The sequence below is a fragment of the Pelobates fuscus genome, chromosome 3, assembly GCF_036172605.1.
Source record: "Pelobates fuscus isolate aPelFus1 chromosome 3, aPelFus1.pri, whole genome shotgun sequence".
Classification (NCBI taxonomy): domain Eukaryota; kingdom Metazoa; phylum Chordata; class Amphibia; order Anura; family Pelobatidae; genus Pelobates; species Pelobates fuscus.
The window spans coordinates 65,982,103-66,008,646 of record NC_086319.1 but is presented as its reverse complement, the minus strand read 5'-3'; the positions used below and the strand labels follow the sequence as shown (position 1 = coordinate 66,008,646).

Sequence of the window (26,544 nt, the reverse complement as noted above, 5' to 3'; positions counted from 1 at the left end):
TCATGAGCTAAACTCAAAGATCTAAGACTTTTTCTATGTACACAAAAGGCCTATTTCTCTTGAATATTGTTCACAAATCTGTCTAAATCTGTGTTAGTGAGCACAATAAAAGGCCACTCCGAAACATGCAGTTTTACTGTATTGGGGGGATACGGGGGGGGGGGGGGGGGGTCCAAAAACCAGTCAGTATCTGACCACCATTTGCCTCACACAGTACAACACATCTCCTTCGCATAGAGTTGATCAGGTTGTTGATTGTGGCCTGTAGCATGTCGGTCCACTCCTCTTCAATGGCTGTGCGAAGTTGCTGGATATTGGCAGGACCTGGAACACACTGTCGTATACGCCGGTGCAGAGCATCCCAAACATGCTCAATGGGTGACATGTCCGATGAGTATGCTGGCCATGCAAGTACTGGAATGTGGAATTGTGTACAGATACTTGCAACTTTGGGCTGTGCATTATCATGCTGCAACATGAGGTTATGGTCGTGGATGAATGGCAGAACAATGGGCCTCAGGTTCTCATCATGGTATCTCTGTACATTCAAAATGCCATCAATAAAATGCACCTGTGTTCGTTTTCCATAACATCCTGGGCTGGTGTGGTTACATGTGGTCTGCAGTTGTGAGGCTGGTTGGATGTACTGCCAAATTCTCTGAAACATCTTTGGAGGCAGCTTATGGTAGAGAAATTAACATTTAATTCACGGGCAACAGCTCTGGTGGACATTCCTGCAATTCCTGCAACATGCAAATTGCACTCTCCCTCAAAACTTGCGACATCCGTGGCATTGTGCTGCCCATTTTAGAGTGTCCTTTTATTGTGCCCAGCCTAAGGCACACCTTTGCAATAATCATGCTGTCTAATCAGCATCTTGATATGCCACACCTGTGAGGTGGATGGATTATCTCGGCAAAGGAGAAGTGCTTACTAACACAGATTTAGACAGATTTGTGAACAATATTTGAGAGAAATAGGTCTTTTGTGTACATAGAAAAAGTCTGAGATCTTTGAGTTCAACTCATGAAAAATGGGGGCAAAAACAAAAGTGTTGTGTTTATAATTTTGTTCAGTGTATGTTTGGCCCTAGAAGCCAAGATTATTCTGTTACATAAATCAAACATACGAGGCCACAATTTAATAATATCCTAAAGTAGTTTAGTATTTATATGACACCAACGCTATGTAGGTAAAATTATGAACGTATCTAAAATTACAAATGTTTAGCCAGCAGACAGAAATAACTCAAATTTACAAACCATGATCAATAAATAAATTCAAGCTCTCTTGGAGAATATTGTAGCAATTTGTTGGAGCCTGGAGGCAGAACAAATCAAGCGTCTATATGAATATGTGGTTATGGAAAAATATTAAATGGCTAGTTTGAATTATTAGGAGTCACGCATAGTAATATAGATTGGTTGATGCAGTTATTTAATCCTGAAATCTTTTTAAATTAGTGTTACACATAAAACATATAATAACAGATACATTTTGAATATGCTCTGAAGGCTAGTAACAACAGTAAACTAGCTTAGTTCTGTGTTATTGTAACAATTCCATATTTCATTTTGTGCTCATTTTTAAAATGGTAACTTGCAGTAAGCACTATAAACCCCCTTCTTAGTGCTGGTTTGACAGTCCTATTAATTATTAGAAGAGTTTCCTAACAGTCTTTTTCTTTCATAATAACTGCAAGGACAATTTTCATATATGTATTTAAATTCTTTAAACTAGATCACAACAATTTTTCGCAGCTACAAAAAATACATTAGATGTCATGTTTCTTTATGCATTTCATAGACGTTGGATACTACAAATGAGCTTTATTATACACAAGCAAAACCATTTTATTATTCCCAGATTTGTGAAATTCTAAATTATACTTCTATGGTAATGACAACAATTAGTAAAATACAATTTTAAAACCTTCACTAAGGAATAGGATACATGTTATATCCTGATCAGCCATAATATTATAACCACTGACAGGTGAAGTTAATAACATTGTTTATATTGTTACAATGGTACCTGTCAAGGGATAGGATTTAGTAGGCAACATTTCTTGAATTTTATGTGTTAGAATTAGGAAAAATTAAATAGGGAAGCTGAGTCCATCCATAGGCGAGATGTGGCGTACCTACCTACTAAAGTCGAAGATACCTAAACAAACCTCCACAGCCTAATGCGACGAAAGGCTACCATAAGTCGGATTTCGGACGTTAATTGCCGCGAAGAACAGAGGAGACTGCCCAACCCACACACGATACACCAACACACAACAGGACAACACATGACCCTGAGCACGATTCTCACCCCTCAATAAACCCCTGCCAGGACTGACTTTACCAGGTACCGCACCTACTACCCCCTCTTTTTACCCTACCTTTCCCTCCTTCCCTGATCCTCAAACTTCATCGACAAACCTTGAAGTGAAATTTGACATCCCGCTCTAAACCCCACACAACACCATAAGCAAAGATGTTACAACTGAGCTACCTTACGCAGATATCAGCTACTGCTCAGGTCATATAGACAAAGTAACCTCACAGTCCCAAATAGGCTTGAAATAGGAGACCACACAAAGATAATTGAGCTGACAGACATCTAAAACGGAGCCATGGACAAAGAGTAGGAAGCAAATTAACACCTAACTTGAGCATTTCGCAAAAACGTACTCACCAGGCTCCCAAGGGTACTATGTCGAATGTCAATGTTTAATCGGCTGTTCAAGCCTTCTACCATACGGCCAAACTGTCAATATCAACTCCATACTGTATCTAATATTGTGATAAAACCCTCAATGTAAGAGCTATGAAATGTAAGCAATGCAAGTTGTGTCTTACTGAACAAAACCTTTTTTGATTCCTCACCCCGCTTTCCTTCTGTATCCCCATACTATTTGAATGCAATAAAGAATAAGTTACAAAAAAAAGAATTAGGAAAAATTGGCAAGCAAAAAGTGACTTTGACAATGGCAAGTAGTGATGGATGGCTATATGACTGGATTTGAGCATCTCCAAAACGGTAGGTCTTGTGGGTTTTTTCCAGCATGTAGTGCTTAGTACCTACCAAAAATAGTGCAAGGAAGGACAACTGGTGAGCCGGCGCCAGGGTAAAGGGTGCCAAAGACTCATTGATGTATGTTGGGAGTAAGGCTAGCCCTTCTGGATCGATCGTGCAGATAAGAAGGCAGGCTGGCAGAGATAGTGTTATGCTCTGGGCAATGTTCTGCTGGGAAACTTTGGGTCCTGACATTCATGTGGATGTTACTTTGACACTTACAAGCTACCTATAGATTGTTGTAAACCATGTATGGCAATGGCGTCTATGATGGCAGTGGCCTCTTTCAGCAGGATAATGCACCCTGCAACACTGCAAAAATTGTTCAGAAATGTTTTGAGTAACAGGACAAAGAGTTCAAGGTGTTGCCTTGGTCTCCAAATTTGATTGTGCATCTATGAGATGTGCTGGAACAACACATCCGATCCATGGAGGCCCTACCTCACAACTTTCAGGACTTAAAGGATCCGCTGTTAATGTCTTGGTGCCAGATATCACAAGACATATTCATGGAGTCCATGTCAACGCATCAGAGTCGCTCTGAGGCCAACCCGATATTATGTAGGTGGTTTTAATGTTGTGGCTGATCAGTGTCTTCTAGTAATTAGAGTAGCATATTTGTTAAAATCCCTGTAATGGACAATCTCTATGATTATGTGTATATACTAGAATGAGCATTAGGATGGGTACTCCCAATTCCTGACTTCCCATTTTTGTTCTTGAATATTTGCTTTATTTCCTTTATTTTATTTGTTTTGTGTCCACACATCAACAGGTATTGTCCCATAATTAAAATAACCACATACAAGATCTCTTAACTTTGTATGATTTTCTCTAGTTTTTATCAGTGTCATGCTATAGTGCTAACAATTATCGACTATGACATACCGATGAAAGCTATCCACCATTTTTAAGTGCACTCTGAGGTCTTTCTTGGTTAGATGGTCCAACATTCTTGCATCAACCAGGCATTCCATAAAGTAACTTCTGTATTGAGGTAAACCCAAACTAGGTAGCCATTCATTGCCTATCCATTCGTGGTTCATGTCACCATAGGCCAGAGTCTGGAAAGGATGAGATTAACCATAGTTAAACATGATCCAAATATAATTCATATAACATGTCATTAAGTTTCTTATTAGGTTTTTATTCATCTGGACAAGTATACAAATATTACAAGTGTTAATGCCATAATTAGCATTGTAAAATAAAAATAATCTTGTTGGTGTCCACACTTGGCTTATGAAGAACTTGTAAGCCATCATCTGGAAAAGAGAGGGTCTAACCTTTGGCATTAGCCCACATACACACAAAGACGTTAACCCATTTGCCCACATACATAAAGCAATAAAGTAGAAGATGAGTCTGAGAGTGAAATATGAAGGAGGGTAGGGTATAACCAGAATGAAACAACTTGCCAAGTGAATTAGCAGAGTCTCTTGTGTAAGATCTTGCTAGCTCCAGTAGCAAACTATTGTATGGTGTTCTAAGCAGTTAAAGGGAAAATAAACTAGTTTTCCTGGCACTACAGCTTCCCTCTCCGTTAAGTCCCCCATCCCCCCCCCCACCACCTTCACGTGGTGCAGAATTTCCCCATAGGAAAGCATTATTCAATGGGGTTTTGCATGATGCTCGACGTCCCCATGCATAGCGTGAGGACGTCCAGCTTTAATTAGGCAACCCAAAGTCACCTTATAGCCCAGAAGTCCCTCTAGTAGCTGTCTGGTAGACAGCCACTAGAGGTGGAGTTAACTCTAGCAGGTAATTATTGCAGATTCTTAAAAATTACAATATTACTTGCTCAGGGTTAGAGGACCTTGGACAGTGCACCCAGACCACTTCAATGAGCTGAAGTGGTCTGTGTGCCTTTAGTGCCCCTAAACATGGAAGGCACTAAATGTGAAATGGTTTACAAGGAATTGTCTTGAGCTACAGTATATGTCAAAAGTTATTTTTCATCTCATCTCAGACATGCTGTGAGTGGACTAACAAATAAATAAAACATTTATCATGTGTTCATAGCAGAGTTTAGATCAAGTATACGCAGCTCACATATAAAACAGTATAGAAGTACGTATGGTGGAAGACTAAATGACCACACAGTAATTATATTTTGGGAAGTTGAAAGTTGACTTCCCACATGACAATCTGCAGGCAGTTCTATTCTGGTTTTAATTCACTGCCGTTAGATACCCTCTTGGTACATAGTGAATGGCCGATAAGGGAAGTAATTAATATTGAGTATTACGTGCATTGTTTAATTTAAAAATTTAATTTCAGAATCAAAATTACTTTCCCTAAGAAAAAGTAATTAAAGTTAAGTATGTGCCCCAAATTACACTGGTATGTTATTAGTGTTTTTGTTTTTTTTTTTGGGGGGGGGGGGGGGGGGGGGGGGGGTTATCCATCATTTAATTTTTTAAACAAGACATTCACAAGGAGTTTCATTTAAGAATTTTCCACAGTTAAAGTCTTCTTACCAAAAACAGGTAAATAACAAGAAAACTGTTTACACTAGATATATGTGTTTCATGTAGATAGACGTAAATGGAATTATACATTATTCTTAACAAAAAAACATAAACACTAGTTAGTGCATGCAGAAGTGGATACCTCCCTCGAGGGAATGCTGCAGAGGAATAGGCAGAGGGGACGATACCTGTCTGGAAGGAGGGCTGCAGAGGAATAGGCAGAGGGGCCGATGCATATTTAAATAAATGGAGGTTTTTAGCTCCACTCCAATGTCCATTAGATGTAAGCCCACCTGCCTCTTAGGTGGGTCCTACACTAACAATTTACCTTGCTTGCTTCAGCATCAGTCAAAAAACAAACAAACCTCCAATGAGACAGAGAGGGGTATTTTTAAAACCCTTTATACTTACTAACCCTTAAAATGGAAGACATGGGGTTGGCGGCAGCACTATAACATGGCTGTGTGATATAAAAGCAAATACAAATACACAAAAATAAGGACTGTGCTCAGACTCCCACTAAGCCCACCTGCCACATGACATCTAGTGGCCATTGGAGTGTAACTGAAAACTTAATTTATTTAAATATGCATAGGGATTTGGAATAGTGCACAAGTAACTCTTTTCTTTGGCTTTTACTGTATGTATTGGGGCTGAGGTATATTATGGTCATTGCTGACACCCAGGATTAGTGGGAGTCGGAACACAGGACTTGCTTTTGTGTGTTTGTATTTGTTTGCGTATCACACAGCCATGTTACAATGCTGCTGCCCATCCCATGTGTTCCCTATTAAGGGTTAATAACTATATAGGGGTTTGAACAAAATACTCCTTTGTCTCATTTTTCTTTTACCTGGTAGCCGAAGGAAGAAAGGTGAATTGTTAGTGTAGAATCCACCTTGACGTTGCAGGTGGGCTTACATCTCATAGCCATTAGAGTGGAACTAAAAAACTCAATTTTTTTAGATATGAACAGGGATTTAGTAATTAATAGTGTGCAAGTAACTTTTGTCTTTGACTTTCCTATTCCCTTCTGCATTCTCTCACAACCACTTCCCTCCGCCATTTCTTCTACCACCTGCCTACCTCTAATGTGATTGGCTCTAGAACGTGTTCCTAAGTAGGCCCATTCATAGAGGAAGGGATTGGAAGTAGGTGGAACTAATTGTGGGTGTTACTTTACTATAAGACCCATTAATGCAGCGGGATGGTCAAACACTGAGAGGGGGGACATTTTTCAACCTATCACATAAGCAATAAGCTGTACCATTGATAAATACATACCAACTCTGGCATCCATAAAAATGGGACGCTGGTGAGAGGGAGTAGAGCGGGCGAGCCAGTGATGCAATTGTGTCACTGGTCTTGTCACAAAAGGGAAGGAGGTCTGCCTCCTTTACTGACTCCTGTGGGGTCCAGTATGTGGGATCTACTGTTAGACCATATATAACGTGTTATAAAACATAGTGTCATCGGACTTGTAACCAATCCAGAAAGAACAATGTTTAACTTTAAGGGTTGAACATGCCTCTAGTTGCTGTCACACTGACAACCACAAGAGGTACCCCAGCTGTAATGCCGACAACCGAGTAAAACTTCAAACAAAGTACACCTCCTATTCAGGAGGGGTGTGTATCAGATAGTGCTAAAGTAGATAAATGGAAACAGCAGCTCTAAACACTAGTATGGGATACCCTCTTATCCACACCCAAAATATGCAATGTGTAGGGTGGTGTAGGTGAAACCTACACCTATAAGTGGTGCGCTACATAAACGTAATAAGATAGGGGGTAAATTGCCCCACATGATCTTGTGGGACTGGGATCTAAAACTTGCAAAGCAAATAAAAGACAAAAATAGACACAATATAGTGTAAATGGTATGGAGAGTACAAATGGTATAAATTGAAATGAATATTTGGTATGTAAACTCCTCATACTCCTTCACGATCCGTCATGAAATCTAAAAAAAACTTTATTTAGCTTCCAGAAACTGGGATACATCACACTAATAAAGTCCTATAATCAATTTGCATGTTTTTAATTTCCAAATTCTCACAGAATACATTTTCTAGTGCAGCCTAAGACTAGCGAGAGTTACAGTCCCAGGTGGCAGCCATTTTAATTGCTGTCATTAAAATGGAGGGATTGAGAATGGAACAATGCACTAATCTCAACCAAGTCATAAATTGTATATTTACATGGACCATAGACTGACTTCCATACCTGGGCCCAGCTGCCTTCTTCTGACTCCTTCTGTGTCGTCAGCACAAAGCAGATAGCAGCGTAGGGAAAGAAAACAGAAATCACAATTAGTACTGAACATATATAGTGAAAGTATACCACACCAAAAAGTCAAACCCCTGTCCTTCAGCTTCGCAACCTGGGTTTCAGAACACTTGGCCAATTATGTGATATTCACCATTACTGGATTTATTACAAGGTTATCTGGAATATTCTATATCTTTTTTTGGTACAGGGCAGTTGAGGAAACACTCAACCAGTGACAGACATGATGGTAAATGTACAGATCACTATGAATGCAAGTTGTTTCAAATGGAGATATGATGTATGAAAATGTCAATTGCCGAGTTAACATACCGACCTGTCTCTAGTAATGTCTTTGTCATAAAAAGGAGGTATGGCTAAGGGGGCAGGGTTATGTCACAAAAATCTTTTTATCGAAACTAAAGAAATTTGAAAGTGGAGATAAACACTCCATTGTTATGAGGTCAGACCCTATGAAATGCAGTTCAGTTGTGTTGGTTTCCTGGAGTGACTCTTTCACAAAAAAAGTATTAGAAACATTTAAGAAAGCTGCCTAGCTTATTATATATGTCAGAACATCTGTATAAATATTTATATATGGATACATATATATATCAAGATGGATGGTGTTACCACACTTCTAATCAACTGAATCTGGACTTAACGTGTTCTTTTGGGAATCTGCTTGCATGTTCTCAGGTTCATAGTTGCACCTGAGCATAGGATAAAAAACTGAAACAATGCAATTGACTTGTTATGTGATCATTTGCTCTTGCGTACCCCCTCACCCAACAACCTCAGCCTAACCCCCCTCAACTCAGGAGGGACCTTAATTCTCTGGATCTCCAACAGTTGTCAGCTGACATTGATTCACAACTGCTGTCCATCCCTTCCCTCTCCTGTCCTTCACTGGCCATCTCCATATATAACTCTACTCTTACATCTGCCTTGAACACTGCAGCGCCACTCCAAACAAGCACCTCAAGGAGGACCCGCCCCCAACCATGGCATACTAAATCAACGCGCTACCTGCAAAGATGCTCCCGTTGTGCTGAACGCTCCTGAAGGAAGTCTCGTACCCAATCAGACTTTCTCCATTATAGATTCATATTGTGTTCATACAGTGCAGCCCTTGCCCTTGCCAAACAGTCCTATTTTTCCTCTCTCATTAGTTCATGTTCCCGCAACCCCAGGCGTCTCTTTGACACATTTAATTCTCTTCTTCGCCCTGCTGTGGCCACCCCCAAAACTAACCTTACTTCTGATAACTTTGCATGTTACTTCACTGACAAGATTGAACAGCTAAGGAAAGAATTCTCCCCTCCTTGCCTTTCTGTTTCTCAATCACACATAGATCATGCATTTCCTACCCTTCAGACATTCTCCCCAGCTACTGACCAAGAGGTGGCTGCTCTTCTTTGCTCCTCTCGCCCCACCACTTGCCCGCTCGATCCTGTCCCATCTCACCTTATCAGATCTCTCTCCACTTGTCTCGTGCCTTCTCTAACACACATCTTCAACTGCTCGCTCTCTTCTGGCATCGTCCCTGCTGACCTTAAACATGCCACTGTAGTACCTATACTAAAAAAACCATCCCTCGACTCATCCACCCTCTCTAACTACCGTCCCATATCCCTGCTCCCTTTTTACTCAAAGCTTCTGGAAAGGCTTGTCTTTACCCGTGTGTCTCATTTCCTCAATTCCAACTCTCTCCTTGACCCCCTTCAATCTGGCTTCCGCCCTCTCCACTCTACAGAGACTGCCCTTATCAAAGTCACTAGCGACCTAATCGCAGCTAAATCCAAAGGCCACTACTCCATACTAATTCTTCTTGACCTCTCAGCGGCCTTTGACACCGTTGATCATGCTCTCCTTCTTCAAACTCTTCAATCACTTGGTCTCTGTGACTCTGTCCTCTCGTGGTTTTCCTCTTATCTCTCCCAACACTCATTCAGTGTCTCCTTTTCTAATGATACCTCCTCCCCTCGCCCTGTCTCGGTTGGAGTTCCCCAAAGCTCCGTCCTTGGTCCCCTTCTATTTTCTCTTTATACTGCCTCTCTTGGCAAACTTATTACCTCTTTTGGATTCCACTACCACCTGTACGCTGATGACACCCAGCTATATCTCTCCTCCCCGGACCTCTCCCCTGCCGTCCTGCAACGTGTCACTGCTTGCCTTTCTTCCATCTCTGACTGGATGTCCTCCCGCTTTCTGAAACTCAATCTCTCAAAAACTGAGCTCCTTGTCTTTCCTCCTCCTAATACTGATCCTCCTCTTTCACTCTCCCGTCAAGTTTGTGGTACCAACATCAGTCCATCCTTGCAAGCGCGCTGTCTTGGCGTCATACTTGACTCTGGTCTCACCTTTGAGCCTCACATCCAGCATGTTGCCAAATCCTGTAGATTCCATCTTAAAAACATAACCCGCATCCGCCCCTTTCTTGCACCAGATACTACCAAGGAGCTTGTCCATGCTCTGGTAATCTCCCGCATGGATTACTGTAACCCTCTCCTGATTGGTCTTCCCAAAAGCCGTACTGCACCCCTACAGTCCGTAATGAACGCTGCTGCTAGACTGATTTTCCTCTCTAGTCGTTTCTCTCACACCTCACCCCTCTGCCAGTCCTTACATTGGCTTCCTGTATGCTATAGGAGTCAATTCAAGGTACTAACTCACACCTATAAAGCACTGAACAACTCTAGCCCCTCTTATATCTCCTCACAGATCCATAGGTATGTCCCTTCTCGGTCTCTCCGCTCTGCCCGTGACCACCTCCTGTCCGTTGTCCGCACTCGTACGGCCAACTCGCGCTTGCAGGACTTCTCGCGGGCGGCTCCCTTCCTATGGAATAGCCTGCCTACCGCCATCAGACTCTCCCCTAGTCTTGCATCTTTTAAGAAGTGCCTTAAAACCCATCTCTTTAGGAAAGCATATGGCCTCCAAGACTAACCCTTACCTCACATACCTGTCTCTTGCCCTCTCCTAAAGGGCAGTCCACCATATTTGATTGCAAATTCCTGTCCTAATGTGTTTTACACTCACCTCCTATAAAATGTAAGCTCGATCGAGCAGGGTCCTCTTCAACCTATTGTTCCTGTAAGTTTATTTGTAATTGTCCTATCTATAGTTAAATCCCTTCTCATAATATTGTAAAGCGCTACGGAATCTGTTGGCGCTATATAAATTGCAATAATAATAATAATAAAAATAATCCTCAAATTTTGAGTTTCAGTTAGAATATTTACTCTAAACCCTGGGCAATTGCCTTCTAAACAAGCTTACATGTTCAAGGGATTCAATTCTAGGAGACTAAACAAACAGAACTAGGTACTTTTTGTGGACATAAGGTTTATAAACAAAGATACCTCAATTGACTCAAGATGAGACATTCTTGGCCCCAGCAAATTTGTCTTGTATGGTAATTCTTTTAAATTAGATTTTGTGATTGGGGTTTGCAAACATTAAAGATTTGATGTTGGTATGGTGCTAGGCATTATCATATAGCGTGGTACTGGGATTGTCCTTGTTACCGTGTTTAGTTTGTTTATATTAATATTGGCATTAAATTGAAATAATTTAGTAAAAACTGTCTTTTTTTTGTGAAACAAATACTCCCCTGTGTATATGGTATCACCTACTGAAAATAATGTAGCAAACTGCTCACACAGTGTAAACTCATAATTGCTTATTAATATTGTTTTAGTAATTATTAATATTAATTAATAGTAATAGTAATGAATAGTAATAATGGACAAAGAGGGACAGTTTAATTTTAGGGGTGTGAGTGGGCGTGAGCCCAGGGATGGGGCTATTCTGATAACTTTAAGGTCACTTGATACTAGTAAAATATATGCAACTAAAATAAAATTTAGAACAAAAATAATGTATCTTATTTACACAGACTGATTTCTAAACACATTTATTGCAGTTTAAAGACACATTGTTGTGAGTATTATTGCTGTGGACACACCAACAATATGGAGCTCCTAGAAAGAGGGACATTAGGATAAAAAAAGAGGGATTTGGGCCAAACATAGGTACTGTCTCTACTACATCGAGACACTTGGAAGGTATGTTAATATTCACTAATGAAGTTCAAGCAGGCAGTTGATTAGCATTCCCTTATAGGATTGTAATAACGAAAATAAAATGGAAAAAAAAGAAGCACTAACCGTTTTGGTAGGAGCAGAAAGGGTTTCCATTTCCTCATGGGTCACCCAAACATTACCTGAAGGCTAATGAAGGGGCCCACAGGAGAGCAGGCAAGATCCACAACACGCAAGCAGCATTAAAGAAGAACCACTGTAAGTTAACAGCGTAACAGCATCATCATTAGCAACATTACCAGCTAAACTCAAATTTAAGGCTCTGAAACCAGTCACAAAATGGCTATCAATGTTAAAAAAAAAAAAAAAAATGTACAATTACTGACACACAGCATGCACTTATAACATATCACTTTGCAGTGAGAAATAAATAAGGCTAAATATAGGAGACAAAAGACACCAAGAAGTAAAACCTAACAGAGAAACTATGTCATAAGGAGGACCTCACAATAAGGATGTTTTATGCAGTACCTCTGTTTTTGGAGGCTAGTTTGTTTGTCTTGGAGCAGTTGTACAGGTTGGACAAATATAAAAATAATATATAAATAAAATTGTCCTGATATTCCTGCATGTGTTTCATTGTTTCCCCCTAATGCATGCACATCTCCTCTACATTTCATCTTGTAATTAAATCCTCACACTTCTCATTTATTATATGTTGTGCCCATTCTGTAGAGTACACTTACTGCTGAAAGCTTGCAACTGTATCTAAAACGTGTTTTCTCTGTTGTATGTATATATATATATATATATATATATATATATATATAAAAGACTTATCATTAACAGACACTTTATCTGGACACATAGCAACCTTTCAAATGGATCAGACTATTTGGACCACTATTCACTGCCCACATCATCCCAAATCGGATCACATCCCCTAGACAAGCGTTTCCCAAACCAGTCCTCAAGAGCCACCAACAGTCCAGGTTTTGATAGTATCTCCATTGGAATTAAACAGGGAAATACATAAATCCTGGACAGTTGGTGGGCCACGAGGACTGGTTTGGGAACCACTGCCCTAGACTGTACATTCTTACAAAAATAGAACTCTACTCTTTCTATATCTGTGTGATTTAAACTTACATTATATAATTCCACCACTGGAATCATTAAAGGAACACTACAGGGTCAGAAATACAAACATGTATTCCTGACGCTATAGTGTTAAAAACAAATATAGAGTTCCTGCCTGTCTCCCCTTATATAGTGTAAAACTCACCTTTTTTCCAGTGCCACGCGGGTCTGCCGGCGCTGGCTTCGGACCCTATCCGCCTCCTTGGCTGACATTCTCAGAATTGATGATCTCAGCCAATCACAATGCTTGGCTGAGATTGTCAATTAAAACGCCTCCCTTGCCAATCAGAATCTCCTCTCCTCTCCTCATTCATTCATCTCATTGCATCTCTATGGAGAGCGTTTAGCTGAACGGCAGTACTGCACAGTGTGTAGCACTGCCACAGGAATCATCTCCAGTGGCCATCTGAGGAGTGGCCACTAGAGGTGTCCCTAGGGAGCAATGTAAACATTGCCTTTTCTCTAAAAAGACAGTATTTACACTAAAAAGCCTGCAGGGACTGACTACACTCACCAGAACTACAATAAGCTGTAGTTGTCCTGGTGACTATAGTGTCCCTTTAACCTATGGCTTATACTATTGCATTGTATATCATATCTCCCTTGAATTTAGGCATATCATATACAATACAATTTGTGTTTTTAAGGTATAAAACTATTATTGTTATTAAAATATGCATATTTATAAGTCTCTATTGTCTATTAAAAAGAACTTGGAAAACACATTTTGCTATTCTACACACTGTCCACAGTTTAGGCAGATAGAGTCTAAAGGTGACAGGTCATTATGATGATGTGACTCACCGTTCTTGATGTTGGTGGGGCAGAGGGACTTGTCAGTGACACCATCTCTTGTATTGCAAGCCGCAGCTTTAAGCGATGCAAAGGGTTACTTATTCCTATTTCCCTCTGAATTTCAGTATCAGACAACGCGGACATAATGGCCCCACTTTTAACATTAGCACGGCAAGCTGCAACGTACCAAGCCGGCATTCCCAGCCACAGCTTGAGAGAAGGAAGAAAAACAGAACAATACATTATGCATTATATCAGACTCTCTAATGATTGAGATATAAAAAAAATACTAAAATCTATCTCAAATAAACATTTTAAATGTAAATAGGTCCATCATCCATACTTTCAAGTTTTTGGGTCCCAGCATGCCCCACCATGAGTTATCCACTAGGGCTTTATGTAGGTGAGCAGGGCAACAGACGTCAGCGCACAATATAATTTCAGCCTAATTATACACAATGTCCAGGTAGAAATAGCCAAAACAAAAATATTTAATTAAGGAATTTTTAAATTGCTTTATTATTTTCATGAAAATCAAATACTGGTCACTTGTACTCATTATCCTAAAATGCTAAAATAGCATATAATATGTAAGTCAATGCAGAAAGAATGCAGGCAGAGCAGTGAGGTTTATTTGTTACAATGAGCACAGAATGTATTACTACTTTGGCCAGGTACATGTGATGACTATCTGCTCTACAATCGGATGTAAGGCAACATTTAAATCACTTTCCCCATCCTGGGGATTTCCTTAACCATAAAAAAACAGTCCTGATGGGACCAGAAAAAGAAAAGGGTCCGATGACAACGGCCAAATCTCTTAACCAACAGATAATTTAAAAAAATCTTTAAGTCATAGGTGTACAGAAAGACATCTCATTCTCATCTTATCTTACCTCAAGCCATGACACCACTGTGGGTCCATCCCATTGTGCAAAAGGCAGTCCCTTCCTTCGGGCCTCTTCCAGAAGTTCATGTCTTAAAATGCAAGAAAAACAAATGTTAGTGCTCACCTAAAATGCTGAAAAATGTTATGAAAAATCAGTAAAATATTCTATTGTGTTAAAATCTCGTTGACAAACAGTTAAACCCTTTTAAAAGTTAGAAATTGTTGTTTTTTGCTTAGTGATACTTTTAATGAATTGTGCATTGGCACTTTATTTTGATAAGTAATACATTATCAGACAAAAATAGCTCCTGTATACTTAACAATGAGTGTACAAATTCATTTTCTTTACTTTGCTAGTAATTTTGCTTTAATGGCACTAGATGGCAGTGTTGTAGTGATACTGTCCATTAGATAACTTAAAGGGACACACCTGATTCCTTAAACTCTTTAGCTTGCTGAGATGCAATACGTTTGAAGAGTGTGTCTTTTAACACTAGCTTGCCCATGATTCGTAATAACATCCTGTGATGAACATCATGCATTCACTATCCAACTCTTGCCTAATATGACCTTCACAGACCTATGGATCTGTGAAGAGATATAAGGGGGGTTACATTTGTTCAGTGCTTTATAGGTATGGGTTAGCACTTTAAATTGACTCCTATAGGATACAGGAAGCCAATGTAAGGACTGACAGAGGGGTGAGGTGTGAGAGGACCGACTAGAGAGGAAACTCAGTCTGGCGGCAGCATTTGTTACGGCTTTTGGGAAGACCAATTAGGAGAGGGTTACAATAATCCATGCATGAAATTACTAGAGCATGGACAAGCTTCTTGGTAGTATCTTGTGTAAGAAACGGGCAGATGCGGGCTATGTTTTTTAAGATGGAATCTACAAGATTTGGCAACATACTGGATGTGAGGCTCAAAGGTGAGGCCAGAATCAAGTATAACGCCAAGAAAGTACAATGGCAAGGATGGACTCATATGTATACCACTAACTTGAAGGAAGAGCGAAAGAGGAGGATCAGTATTAGGAGGAGGAAAGACAAGGAACTCAGTTTTAGAGAGATTGAGTTTCAGAAAGCGGGAGGAGATCCAGTCAGAGATGGAAGAAAGGCAAGCGGTGACACATTGCAGGACGGCAGGGGAGAGGTCTGGAGAGGAGAGATATATCTGGGTGTCATCAGCATACAGGTGGTAGTGGAATAAGTTTGCCAAGAGAGGCAGTCTAAAGACAAAATATAAGGGGACCAGGGACAGAGCCTTGGGGGACTCCAACCGAGACAGGACAAGGGGAGAAGGTATCATTAGAAAAGGAGACACTGAATGAGCGTTGGGAGAGATAAGAGGAAAACCACAAAAGGACAGTCACAGAGACCGAGTGATTGAAGAGTTTGAAGAAGCAGAGCAAGATCAAAAGTGTCAAAGGCAGCAGAGAAGTCAAGAATAATTAGTATAGAGTAGTGGCCTTTGGATTTAGCTGTGATTAGGTCGTTAATAACTTTGATAAGAGCAGTCTCAGTAGAGTGGAGAGGGCGAAAGCCAGATTGAAGAGGGTCAAGGAGAGAGTTGGAATTGAGGAAGTGAGACACACAGGTAAAGACAATTCTTTCCAGAAGCTTTGAGGAAAAAGGAAGAAGGGATATGGGACGATAGTTAGAGGGGGAGGACGGGTTAAGAGATTTTTTTTTCAGGATAGGTACTACAGTGGTATGTTTAAGGTCTGCAGGGACAATGCAAGAAGAGAGAGAGTAGTTGAAGATGTGTGTTAAGGAAGGCACAAGACAAGGGGAGAGAGATCTGATAAGGTGAGATGGGACAGGATCAAGTGGGCAAGTGGTGGGGAGAGAGGAAAGGAGAAGCGCAGCCACCTCTTGTTCAGTAGCCGGGGAGAAAGTATGAAAGGTAGGAAAGGCATGATCTACGTGTAGTTGAGAAAGAGAATGGCAAGGTGGGGATAATTCTTTCCTTAACTGTTAAATCTTTTCAATAAATGTGTTGCAGGGAAATCCATGTGCCAGCTGATTAGATTTGCTGAAATCTAAGAAATAATTTTAAATATAGAAAGGAAATTCTTATCTCATTGAACTCTGAAATATTATCATTACCTGCTTTGAAATCAATGCACATTAGAATTTATTACAAAGCTTTAATCATGGGTTTCTTCTCAACCCTGGTGGGGTTTTGGCAGAATATATAGATTTGCATATGTACTGTTTCACATATGAACAAAATCCTATTAACCTGGTGAATTAATTATACAGCATTATTTTATCCCTTTCTCTGTTAAAAGTGAAACAAACCTTTTGTGACATACATAGTATACCATACAATTCTGTATCTGCAAATAATAATAATCAACCCCTCTGTTCCTGTGTGTCCAACTTGTCTGGTTACAACTACACGTCTGTTCGTCCACCCATTGTAAAGCGCTGCGGAATTTGATGGCGCTCTATAAATATCATAATAATAATAATAACCAACCTCTTTCACCTCCAGGTTTATGTATACCATAATTTATATGACTTCCACAAGAGCCTCTCTCCTCTCAAAACTCTGTCTCTCTCTTTCCCCAGCTCCATTCCCCTCTGGCTTCAACTCCCTCGCTTCCTAAATCTCCATTTCCCTCTCTCCTCTCATCAACGTTTGTGTCTCTTTCCAAGCACAATAGATAATTGTTAGGCCATTTACCCTGGGCCAGTGCTACCACTACTGGGAGCTGCATCATCCTCTCCTCCCCTCCAGGAGAGAGCAGCTCCAACGTGTTTGAAGAAGACTTACTTAGGGGGGAGGGAGTAAGAAATGTATATCCTGCTCCCTCCTTCATTAGCTTAATGTGAAGGTGTGGACACTTGGTGTATTGCAGTGTGAAGGAGCTTGCCGGCAGGTGCAGACCAGCTTCTTCAAAGATACAACTTTCACCCAGGCTTTCAATATTTAGTGCAGGCGATCCCCTAATCAGCGGGATATGCCTGCAATATTATATGATGCATTAAGCACCTATGCTGGCTGTGACTGGCTACTGTCGGTGGTGGCCCTTTGCTGCTTGTCCCATGCTACAGGCTCTGCTCTCCAATTAGATGAGGTAGGCAGCTGCGAGGCCCCAGTGAGTACAAGGCCTTAGGGAGCTTCCTAAATCAATTCAAAAGTCACCTACGATGTGACCACTGTGATAAATACATTTTAAACAGATTTTTGATTCTCTTTTTTGTGGCTTACTGGAGCATGGATCCATTATTACGTTATCGAAATATATTATATGTTTGATATCAATTCTCACAAGATGTGATACAATAATCTTATTTGTCCATCTTTATTTATGTATACCACAATTTATACGACTTCCACAAGAACTCTTAAAAACAAGAACACAAGAAATACTATTTCTAGCCAGCACGATGTACATGTGGAACACGGCCTACATGTGACATCCCTCTCCAAGGTCCAGGTTGACATATTTTCTGAACATTCATTTCAACATACAAAGCCAAACTAATAGCATGCAGCTTGGCTCTATCTATCACTCACATACATTGTGTTGTTTCCCACATGAAACGCAACCACAAATCTAATAAAGGCTTAGTATATATTGCTCTGTCCTAATTGATATAATCAACTTCTGCATTTTTCTTTCCTAACTTGACTATACCCATGACATTATGTCTTGAATGCGTCCGCCAGAATAATCCAACTCTTTAATCTTTGAAAAGCTGCTTCTCCTCACTCCTGCTCCCTACAGTGAATCTGCAATCTCTTCTGTGACTAAATCAGAAATCTGTTCTAAGCCCTAAGTAACAATGCATCATTGGCTCATTTACAATCCAGCTGATAACGTTTATTGACAGTTTATCGGCTCCTGATAAGCTTTTTATCGGTTCAAATAGAATAATTTACTGGTGTTAAAGGCTTATCAGGAGCTGATAGATTTTGCACAGCATAATATAGAGTTTTTAAAAAAGATCAAAAATCTATATTATACTTAGCATTGTACACCTCCCAGAGTCCCATGCCCCCATGGTGGAGCGCTAATTAAATAATAAAGCAGGTCCCCCAATGCCCCCCGCTCTGTCACGGACCAGATTTACATGATAGGAGGCTCTAGGCACATAACCTGCTTGCTGCTCCCCTCCTTTCCCCTCGCCCAAAAAAAGATTCATTTAAAGTGAGTTTAATTAATTCATGAACTGGATATTACAGACATAAAACCATTAAAAAAAATCAGATAAAAATCAGATATTCAAATTTGACAGCTGTATATGCATTTACATATGTATGAGTGTATTTATGTTTGTAATGTATTGTGTTGAATCTTTGAGTATAGCGAGTGTATGCAGCTGTGTAAATGCCCACAGAGTTACAAAGAAGTTGTTAGAAGTACTTATGGTATGTGGGTTAAGGTTAGCGTGTGGTTGATATCACAGGTTACAGAGTACTTACATTTTGGGACTAAGGAAATAGTTTGTTTAGGTTTTGAGAGGGGTTAAATTTAGGAATGGGAAAAAAGGGGTGTTAAGGGTACATACATATGCTGTTTGCAGGATTATTTGCAATTTCTTATGATTGTTAGTAGAAGCTGTTAGCCAGTGTGAATCGCTCTGCCTATACTGCCCAATGGGAAATCCGGCCCTGGTTATCCAATTGAATTATACATAGTGATGACATAGTAAACCCCTGTGCCTTCACCCGTGGCCTGTGGGTGGCACAGTAATTAAAATAAAGGGGGGTCTATTGTGCCCTCAGGGGCTCTAATTAATACAATGGGAGACCTTACATCACCTCAGTGCCCCCTGCCCCCCAAAGGGAAGCAAGTGATGGCTCTAATTTAATTTATAAATTAGGGGAATGGACATAGAGCCTAATTAGTGTGAATAATGTTTTTTTTTTTTTGCTACATGGCCATTCGAAAAATGGTGAATAAAATATAAACCTGTTAAGGTCAAAACAGGCAAAGTGGAAAAGTCAGCAATGCTTCCAACTTGTATACATTGGCCTAACATGAAATTCACTATGAATTCTATGTAAACAAAAAAAACATGTAATGTAACATTGTTGTTACTTTGTATTCTGTCGTAATGTATGCAGAAAACAAATAGGAATTAAATATCTAACCATGAGACATGGTTATTTCACAGTGAGTGACATAACTAAATATAACCAAATATCCATTTTCCTACCTCTGGTCAAACTGTATTAGCACTGCAAGTGAATAATAAAAGTTATAATCAACATCACATCATCCTATACAGTCACAAGATCAAATATTTGAGAGAGGAGGTTTGGAGTTTTAAAATAAAGACTCTCATACTTGTGTCTTTTGTGTTCTCACGTAATTTGGGTGCAAAGGGAGCAACCCAAACCCCACAATTTTGTTACCTATGGATATGGTTTTATCAGATGATCAGGGCTGCCATTGAGACCCTCAGATGCTTCCCTGATTTGAAAGAGGGACCACTATAGATTTTAGGCAATAGTAGTGGCTCTTTATGGTTTCTGTAGGTTTGTGCTGAGCTTTGGAGCAGTCTTGTCATTCTGTAACTACCTTATTTAGGTGCGCGATATATTCCTTGTAGTCACCTGCTTGTGACTGGGACATGAAATCTGAGTTATAGAAAATAAAATACTCTTTTTAAAAACACTAACTTACATATGAGCAAGTTTACACTAACAAAAATGTGATAGTAGATTGAATTTTCCAGAAGCAAATAATAATTTATCAAAAGGGTCTAAAATAATCGTGAACTATAACTTGAGGATATATATTTATCGAGTAGTTGCTTTTGAGAAGTGATGCACTAAAGACACTTTTCAGTAAAAGACATGCATAAAAGAAATATGAATATGGAATCCATGTGACTTTGAAAGCTTTCTGAAAATGACACAAATTATATTGCTGTCATTTAAAGCATTTACTGCTCTATGAGAAGCATACTGTTTGTATCGTAAACCAAAGATTATTATATACAGTTAAAACTAAGTCTTCCATAATAGTAGCAGTACATGGGATATTTAGAATATAAAAACTGCAATTCTCATAGTTCTAGCCTAAATGATTAAAAGGGACAATATGGTCACCAAAACAACTTTAGATTATTGAAGCAGCTTTGGTGTATAGATCATGTACCTGCAGTCTCGCTGCTTAATTCTCTGCCATTTAGGAGTTAAATAAGTTTGTTTATAAACCCTAGTCACGCCTCCCTGCATGTGACTGGCACAGCCTTTCTAAACACTTCCTGTAAAAAGTAATCTAAAGTTTATCCTTCCTTTATTGCAAGTTCTGTTTAATTTAGATTTTCTTATCCCCTGCTATGTTAACAGCTTGATAGACCCTGCAAGAGCCTCCTGTATGTGATTGAAGTTCAATTTACAGAGAAAGATACAATTGTTTAAGGTAAATTACATCTGATTGAAAGTGAAACCAGTTTTTTTCATGCAGGCTCTGTCAATCATAGCCAGGGGAGGTGTGACAAGGGCTGCATAAGCAGAAACAAAGTGATTTAACTCCTAAATGGCAGTGAATTGAGCAGTGAAACCTGAGACGCATGAGCTATAAACTAAAACTACTTCATTAAGCTAAAGTTGTTTAGGTGACTATAATGTCCCTTTAATGCTACTTGGAAGAAGAGCCCACTGGGCATGTTGTGCTTCTGCAAATTGAAATGGAAACTAAAAGCTATATATGTCTATAGGACGGTGATGACATAAGACTCAGACCTGGTCTAGAAGATAATATTTTACATCATCATTGTCTTTTTCAAAAGTTCCCTTATTCTTGCTTGTTTGTGCACCTTTAGAATCTGAAAACATCCATGATATAACATAATATGTCCATTATTTCAAAGGGCAGATAATGTTTTAAAATCATGCCTGGTATAGTTGTTGAAGTCAGTCGTGCAATTGTTCCATGTTCATTGTTGACAATAAAGAATAGTCCACCACTGTGTTGTTAGAAGGGTCTAATTTTGATCATGCTCCTTTCTACCACCATTATAACTAAAGACAGACAGACAAACGGACGGACGGCGGACGGACAGATATACAGATAGACAGATAGACAGATATATACACAGACACACATATAACAGAAAATGTGTTTTCCATTTTCATATTGCCCAGTAAAGCAAATGTCCCCAAATGCAATAGTGTAAGTGATTACTGGTGGTTAGTATTTTAATTAGATTTGAAGGTCATGATCCAGACAGAGTTGAAGTTTTGGTCATATATAGCTTTGCTGCTTTGAAGGTAATATAACTGAGTCCTATATATTGCTTTGTCTTGTTTCGATTGTACCTTACTGTAACAAAACATTTGCCATTTGATTCATATATAGACTGACCGGCCATTTTCAGACCTTGAAGTGAATTAATGAATCGTTTGGAGATCATACCATCCTGAGCATACTTTTAATGTCACATCGAAACTCAGGAATGTTATCTAAGACATGTAACAAATGATTTCACTCTATTTGTTCCTCAACCACTAGGTGACCATTTAAACCCAAATTGTAAGTACATCTGAAGGCCACCCTATAGCAAATGTCTCACAGACTTTAAGTTATAGACCAGGCAACCTATGGCAATCATGCCATGCATGGCAAGCAAAGTTCCTGGACCCAATCAGAGGATGTCCCCAGCTGGTCCAGAGTTCCCCAGCACAAGGGTGCTTGTGGTCTGCATCTCAAGAAAGTGCAGACAACACAGTTAACCCTCTATTGCACTCCAACATGTCATGAAGAGTCAGAGCATTGCTGCAGGTTAATATGGTAATTCTCTTTCTCACTGGAAAAGTACCAGAGCAGAGACAGAGGGACAATGGTCTGCACCCACAGAAGGTGCAGATTGTGAGCTGCAAACACCAGGGAACAAAGATGATTCATGCTCTTCTCAGGCAAAAGATAGGCAAGAGGGAGGGGTGAATAAACAACTTTATGATACCTTTTTTTCATAAATAAAGAGGCATGCAAATAGAGCTATGAGAATACACATACCCTATGCTAATCTCATGCTTTCATCTTTCAAGTAAACCCATACCCCCTAAGAGCAGTGTCCAGTAAAGCAGGAAACTTATGGATGGGGTTAAAGAGTGGCCCACTGACACAAATCACATAACCAGAACTGATACATAGGGGACACTGTGATATTTAGGGGAAACTGGAGACTTGATAAAGACCTGGATACAGGTCAAAACGTTGCAGTGTCCAATAAACCTGCTTAAATCTATCACAGTGAGATTTTTTTCTTTTATACTAGGGGACACTGAGACACTTGGGGGCACTGTGAGACATGGGGACACTGGGAGACTAGAGGATTCTGAGAGACTAGGGGACACTGAGACACTAAGGACACTGAGACACTACAGACACTGAGAGACACCAGGGACACTGGGAGACATGGGGCACTGAGACACTCTGATACAAAAGGGACACTGTGATACATAGGGGACACTGGAGACTTGATAAAGACCTAGGTACAGGTCGAAACATTGCGGTGTCCAATAAACCTGCTTAAATCTATTACAGTGAGTGCCTGAGATTTTTTCTTTTATACTAGGGGACACTGAGACACTAGGAGACATGGGGACACTGGGAGATATAGGGACACAGAGGAAACACTCAGACACTAGGGACACTGGCACACTACAGACACTGAGAGACACCAGGGACACTGGGAGACATTGGGATACTGAGATACGAGAGACACTGGCTGGGAGACATGGTGACACTGGGAGTGCCCCATGTCTCCCAGGTCTCAAAGTCGCCCAGTGTCCCCATGTCTTCCTATGTCCCCCAGTGTCTCCATGTCTCTCAGTGTCCCCTAGTGTCTCAATGTCTCAGCGTCCCCAAGTCTCTCACCGTCCCCATGTCTCACAGGCTTGGAAATGCTGTCTGGGCTCTGTGCAGAGCTGCTCCCCCGTGGATCAGTGAGTAGTGAGAGGCAGGGAGGGAGATGCTGTAACTTCTTATCCCTGCCTCTCTTTACACAAACTACTACTGGCCGGCGCTGGTATTGCAGAATAATCTCTGTTTATACTGAGACAGACATTTGTATTGCCAGTATTAATGCAATACCGGCACCGGCTAGGCAGCCTCAAATACCTGAGAAATACTTCTGAGAAATATCTGGCAACCCTAAGAGATACCTGAGAAATACCTGAAGAGATACCTGAGAAAATCAATGGGCCTATTCCATGGGCCTCGGCCTGGGCCTGGAACTGCAGCTCCATCAGCCCCTATGTTAATCCGGCCCTGCCTGTGTTCTAAAATAAATATGACCTTGAAGGTCTGGAAACATGTCAAAATATGTATGTGAATCCTTGACTGTTCACTTGTTATTTTTTTTTTTTATATATATATATATATACAAATATTTAATAAAATAATTTTCTGGAAAAAGAAATATGACATTTATGCTTCTGTGTTAGAGTCTGTCACATTTAGATAGTTACGCTTTACAATCTCTTCCTTTTTACAAATGACAGATGTAGGTTTGCTGAGGTAGACATTTTCTATTTTAAACTTAATTATTCAATGTATGCAAATTGAGTGACAGGGTATACTGCATTGTGTTGTGTGGGCGGACAAAATAATAGGTATGAAGGTATATAGTTATTCAGTTTATAATTATTAAGAACCTAAACTATTACACTATTTGTACCAACATTGAAAATAGTATTTTTATATCTGTTAATATTGTGATCGCATTGAAATTCAGTGGACATATATGTTACTTATTTAATAAAACAATAAGCAAGGAAACAGAACACTAGAGAGCATGTGAATTGTTGACCAGAAAAGACAAAAAGAAAATATCTGATATGATTTCATTGATCGACATATTAAAAGTGTCTACTGCCCAGGTATCCACAGATCCCCTCTTATTATATAATCAGTACTTAAAGGGCCACTCTAAGCACTATAACTACTACAGCTTGCTGTTGTGGTTATGGTGCTAGCATGTCCCCAGCATTATTCCCCGGCTCCCTGTGAAACATTTCTTAAATGTTTCTTAAAAATAAAATAAGTAAAGACAAAAATGAATTTTTCAGGAATGCAAAATACACAGCACTCCTCACACACACACACTGCAACCCCCCCCCACACACACACAACACCCACACACTCCCCTAAAACACACAACACCCCGCCAACAAACTGTACCCCTCACACACTCCATCCCTACACACATTACATTCTAGACACACATTAGATCCCTTACACAATTCTGGCTCATCTACACACACACACATTAGATCCAAATATACACTCTGAATCCGCTTTTTTTTTAATTAAAATAAAAAATATATATATTTACATTAATCTATCTCCCCCACACACACAATACCTCCAAACATATTCACACACATCACCCTCACACTCACACACACACAGCACCCCTCACATGCAGCACCCCTCACACGCAGCACCATCACACACACACACAGAAACTTCACACACAAACCGCACCCTCGCACACTGCACTCCTCACACACACACACACACATATAGCACACACACACTGCACCCCTCATACACACATTACATTCCAGACACAGACTAGATCTCTTACACAACTCTGTATTTACACACGCTAAATCCCTACATACACTCTGAATCCTCTATACACACAAACACACACTAGATCTCCTATTCATGCTCTGGGTCCTTCAAACACACACTAGATCCCCTTCACGCACACTACATTCCTGACACACAAACTCTGGATGCCCTATGCGCACACTAGATTTCTTGTAAGCAAACACATACTACATTCCCTAAACACACACTCTCTACACCATGTATACACACTATGCTCCCTATACACACTCTCATAGTCTCTACAGCCCTTAGCCACACATTACTTCACAAACACAACACAACTGAAACTGACCTTATTATACATCACACCATAATCTGCTCACTCTACACACACGCAATACCACAAGCAGGCTCCAAACACATGCAAAATTCTCTTTCCTGGCCCTTTTGTCTCCTGGTATCCCACTTATGGAGACACCAGAGACACATTACAAGCAAACACAGCGCAAGCATGTTAATAAAAATGCTTGCGCTGCACACAACAAATACAGGGCCTTTTTCTCATGCTAGAACTCTTCAGCAGAGTTCTGTGCATGGTCTGCCCTGGAAGAGCATTGAACCAACATGCTCACTTTGAGAGGGGGCGTGCCTGCCATTGGTGATGACAAAACACACCCCGTTTCACCACGCCCCATTCTAAGTGGGCCGTTTAAAAAATGCCCGGGTCAAATTTCTTTCCCAGTCCGGCCGTGGTCTCCCATGTTGGAATTAGTATAGGACTCACAGATATCGGGGTACCATTAAGTAGTTGTGGGCTTAACACAACATGGTCATTTGTGGAACTGAATCCCCATATTTGTTTTCTGAGATAGGGGATTTTAAGTAGCCTTATAAAATGTAAAACTGTATTTTTACATGTGTGTTGTTCCTTAATCTGAAATTACACTTCGAATTAGCAATATAAATTATGTCAATATTTGGATGCCATTTAGTCCCTGAGTGTGTCAGCTAACATGCTCAGTAAATGGGTCCTGCCCAAATGGCAAAAAGCTGAGCAAGGCTTTTGGTATCTCCAAAACAGTTTACAGCAGGGCCTGAGAAAGGCATCACAGGCATGCAGCTAATATAGCTGCTTCATGAAGCTTAGCGGTTATGGTGCTTTGATTTTAAAGAATTATGATCACAATTGTCATGAACGAGTTAATAAATTGAACAGGGATTGCAAATTGTTTATTTTTGTGTAATGCAATAATTATATATTATTTTTATTATATGGTAAGTATTCAGTTAATACAGTTTATTTAACTACAGTTTTAAAATGTACTACCGGTTCACAT

The 26,544-nt window shown here is 40.0% G+C and overlaps 1 protein-coding gene across 9 annotated transcripts in view; it reads right to left on the bottom strand.

Moving 5' to 3' along the window:
* Positions 1-26,544, bottom strand: part of PPFIA2 (PTPRF interacting protein alpha 2) — a 369,600-nt gene that overhangs the window by 20,232 nt on the left and 322,824 nt on the right. For 7 of the 9 annotated variants that reach the window (XM_063447134.1, XM_063447137.1, XM_063447138.1 and 4 more), the window contains 5 exons: positions 14,682-14,763; positions 13,795-13,995; positions 11,977-12,039; positions 7,763-7,792; positions 3,955-4,130 (listed from right to left, as the gene is read on the bottom strand). In XM_063447134.1, coding sequence (XP_063303204.1) covers positions 3,955-4,130; positions 7,763-7,792; positions 11,977-12,039; positions 13,795-13,995; positions 14,682-14,763 — 552 coding nt within the window. The remainder of the gene's footprint in view (positions 1-3,954; positions 4,131-7,762; positions 7,793-11,976; positions 12,040-13,794; positions 13,996-14,681; positions 14,764-26,544) is intronic. The other 2 variants (XM_063447135.1, XM_063447143.1) reach the window with 1 other exon arrangement.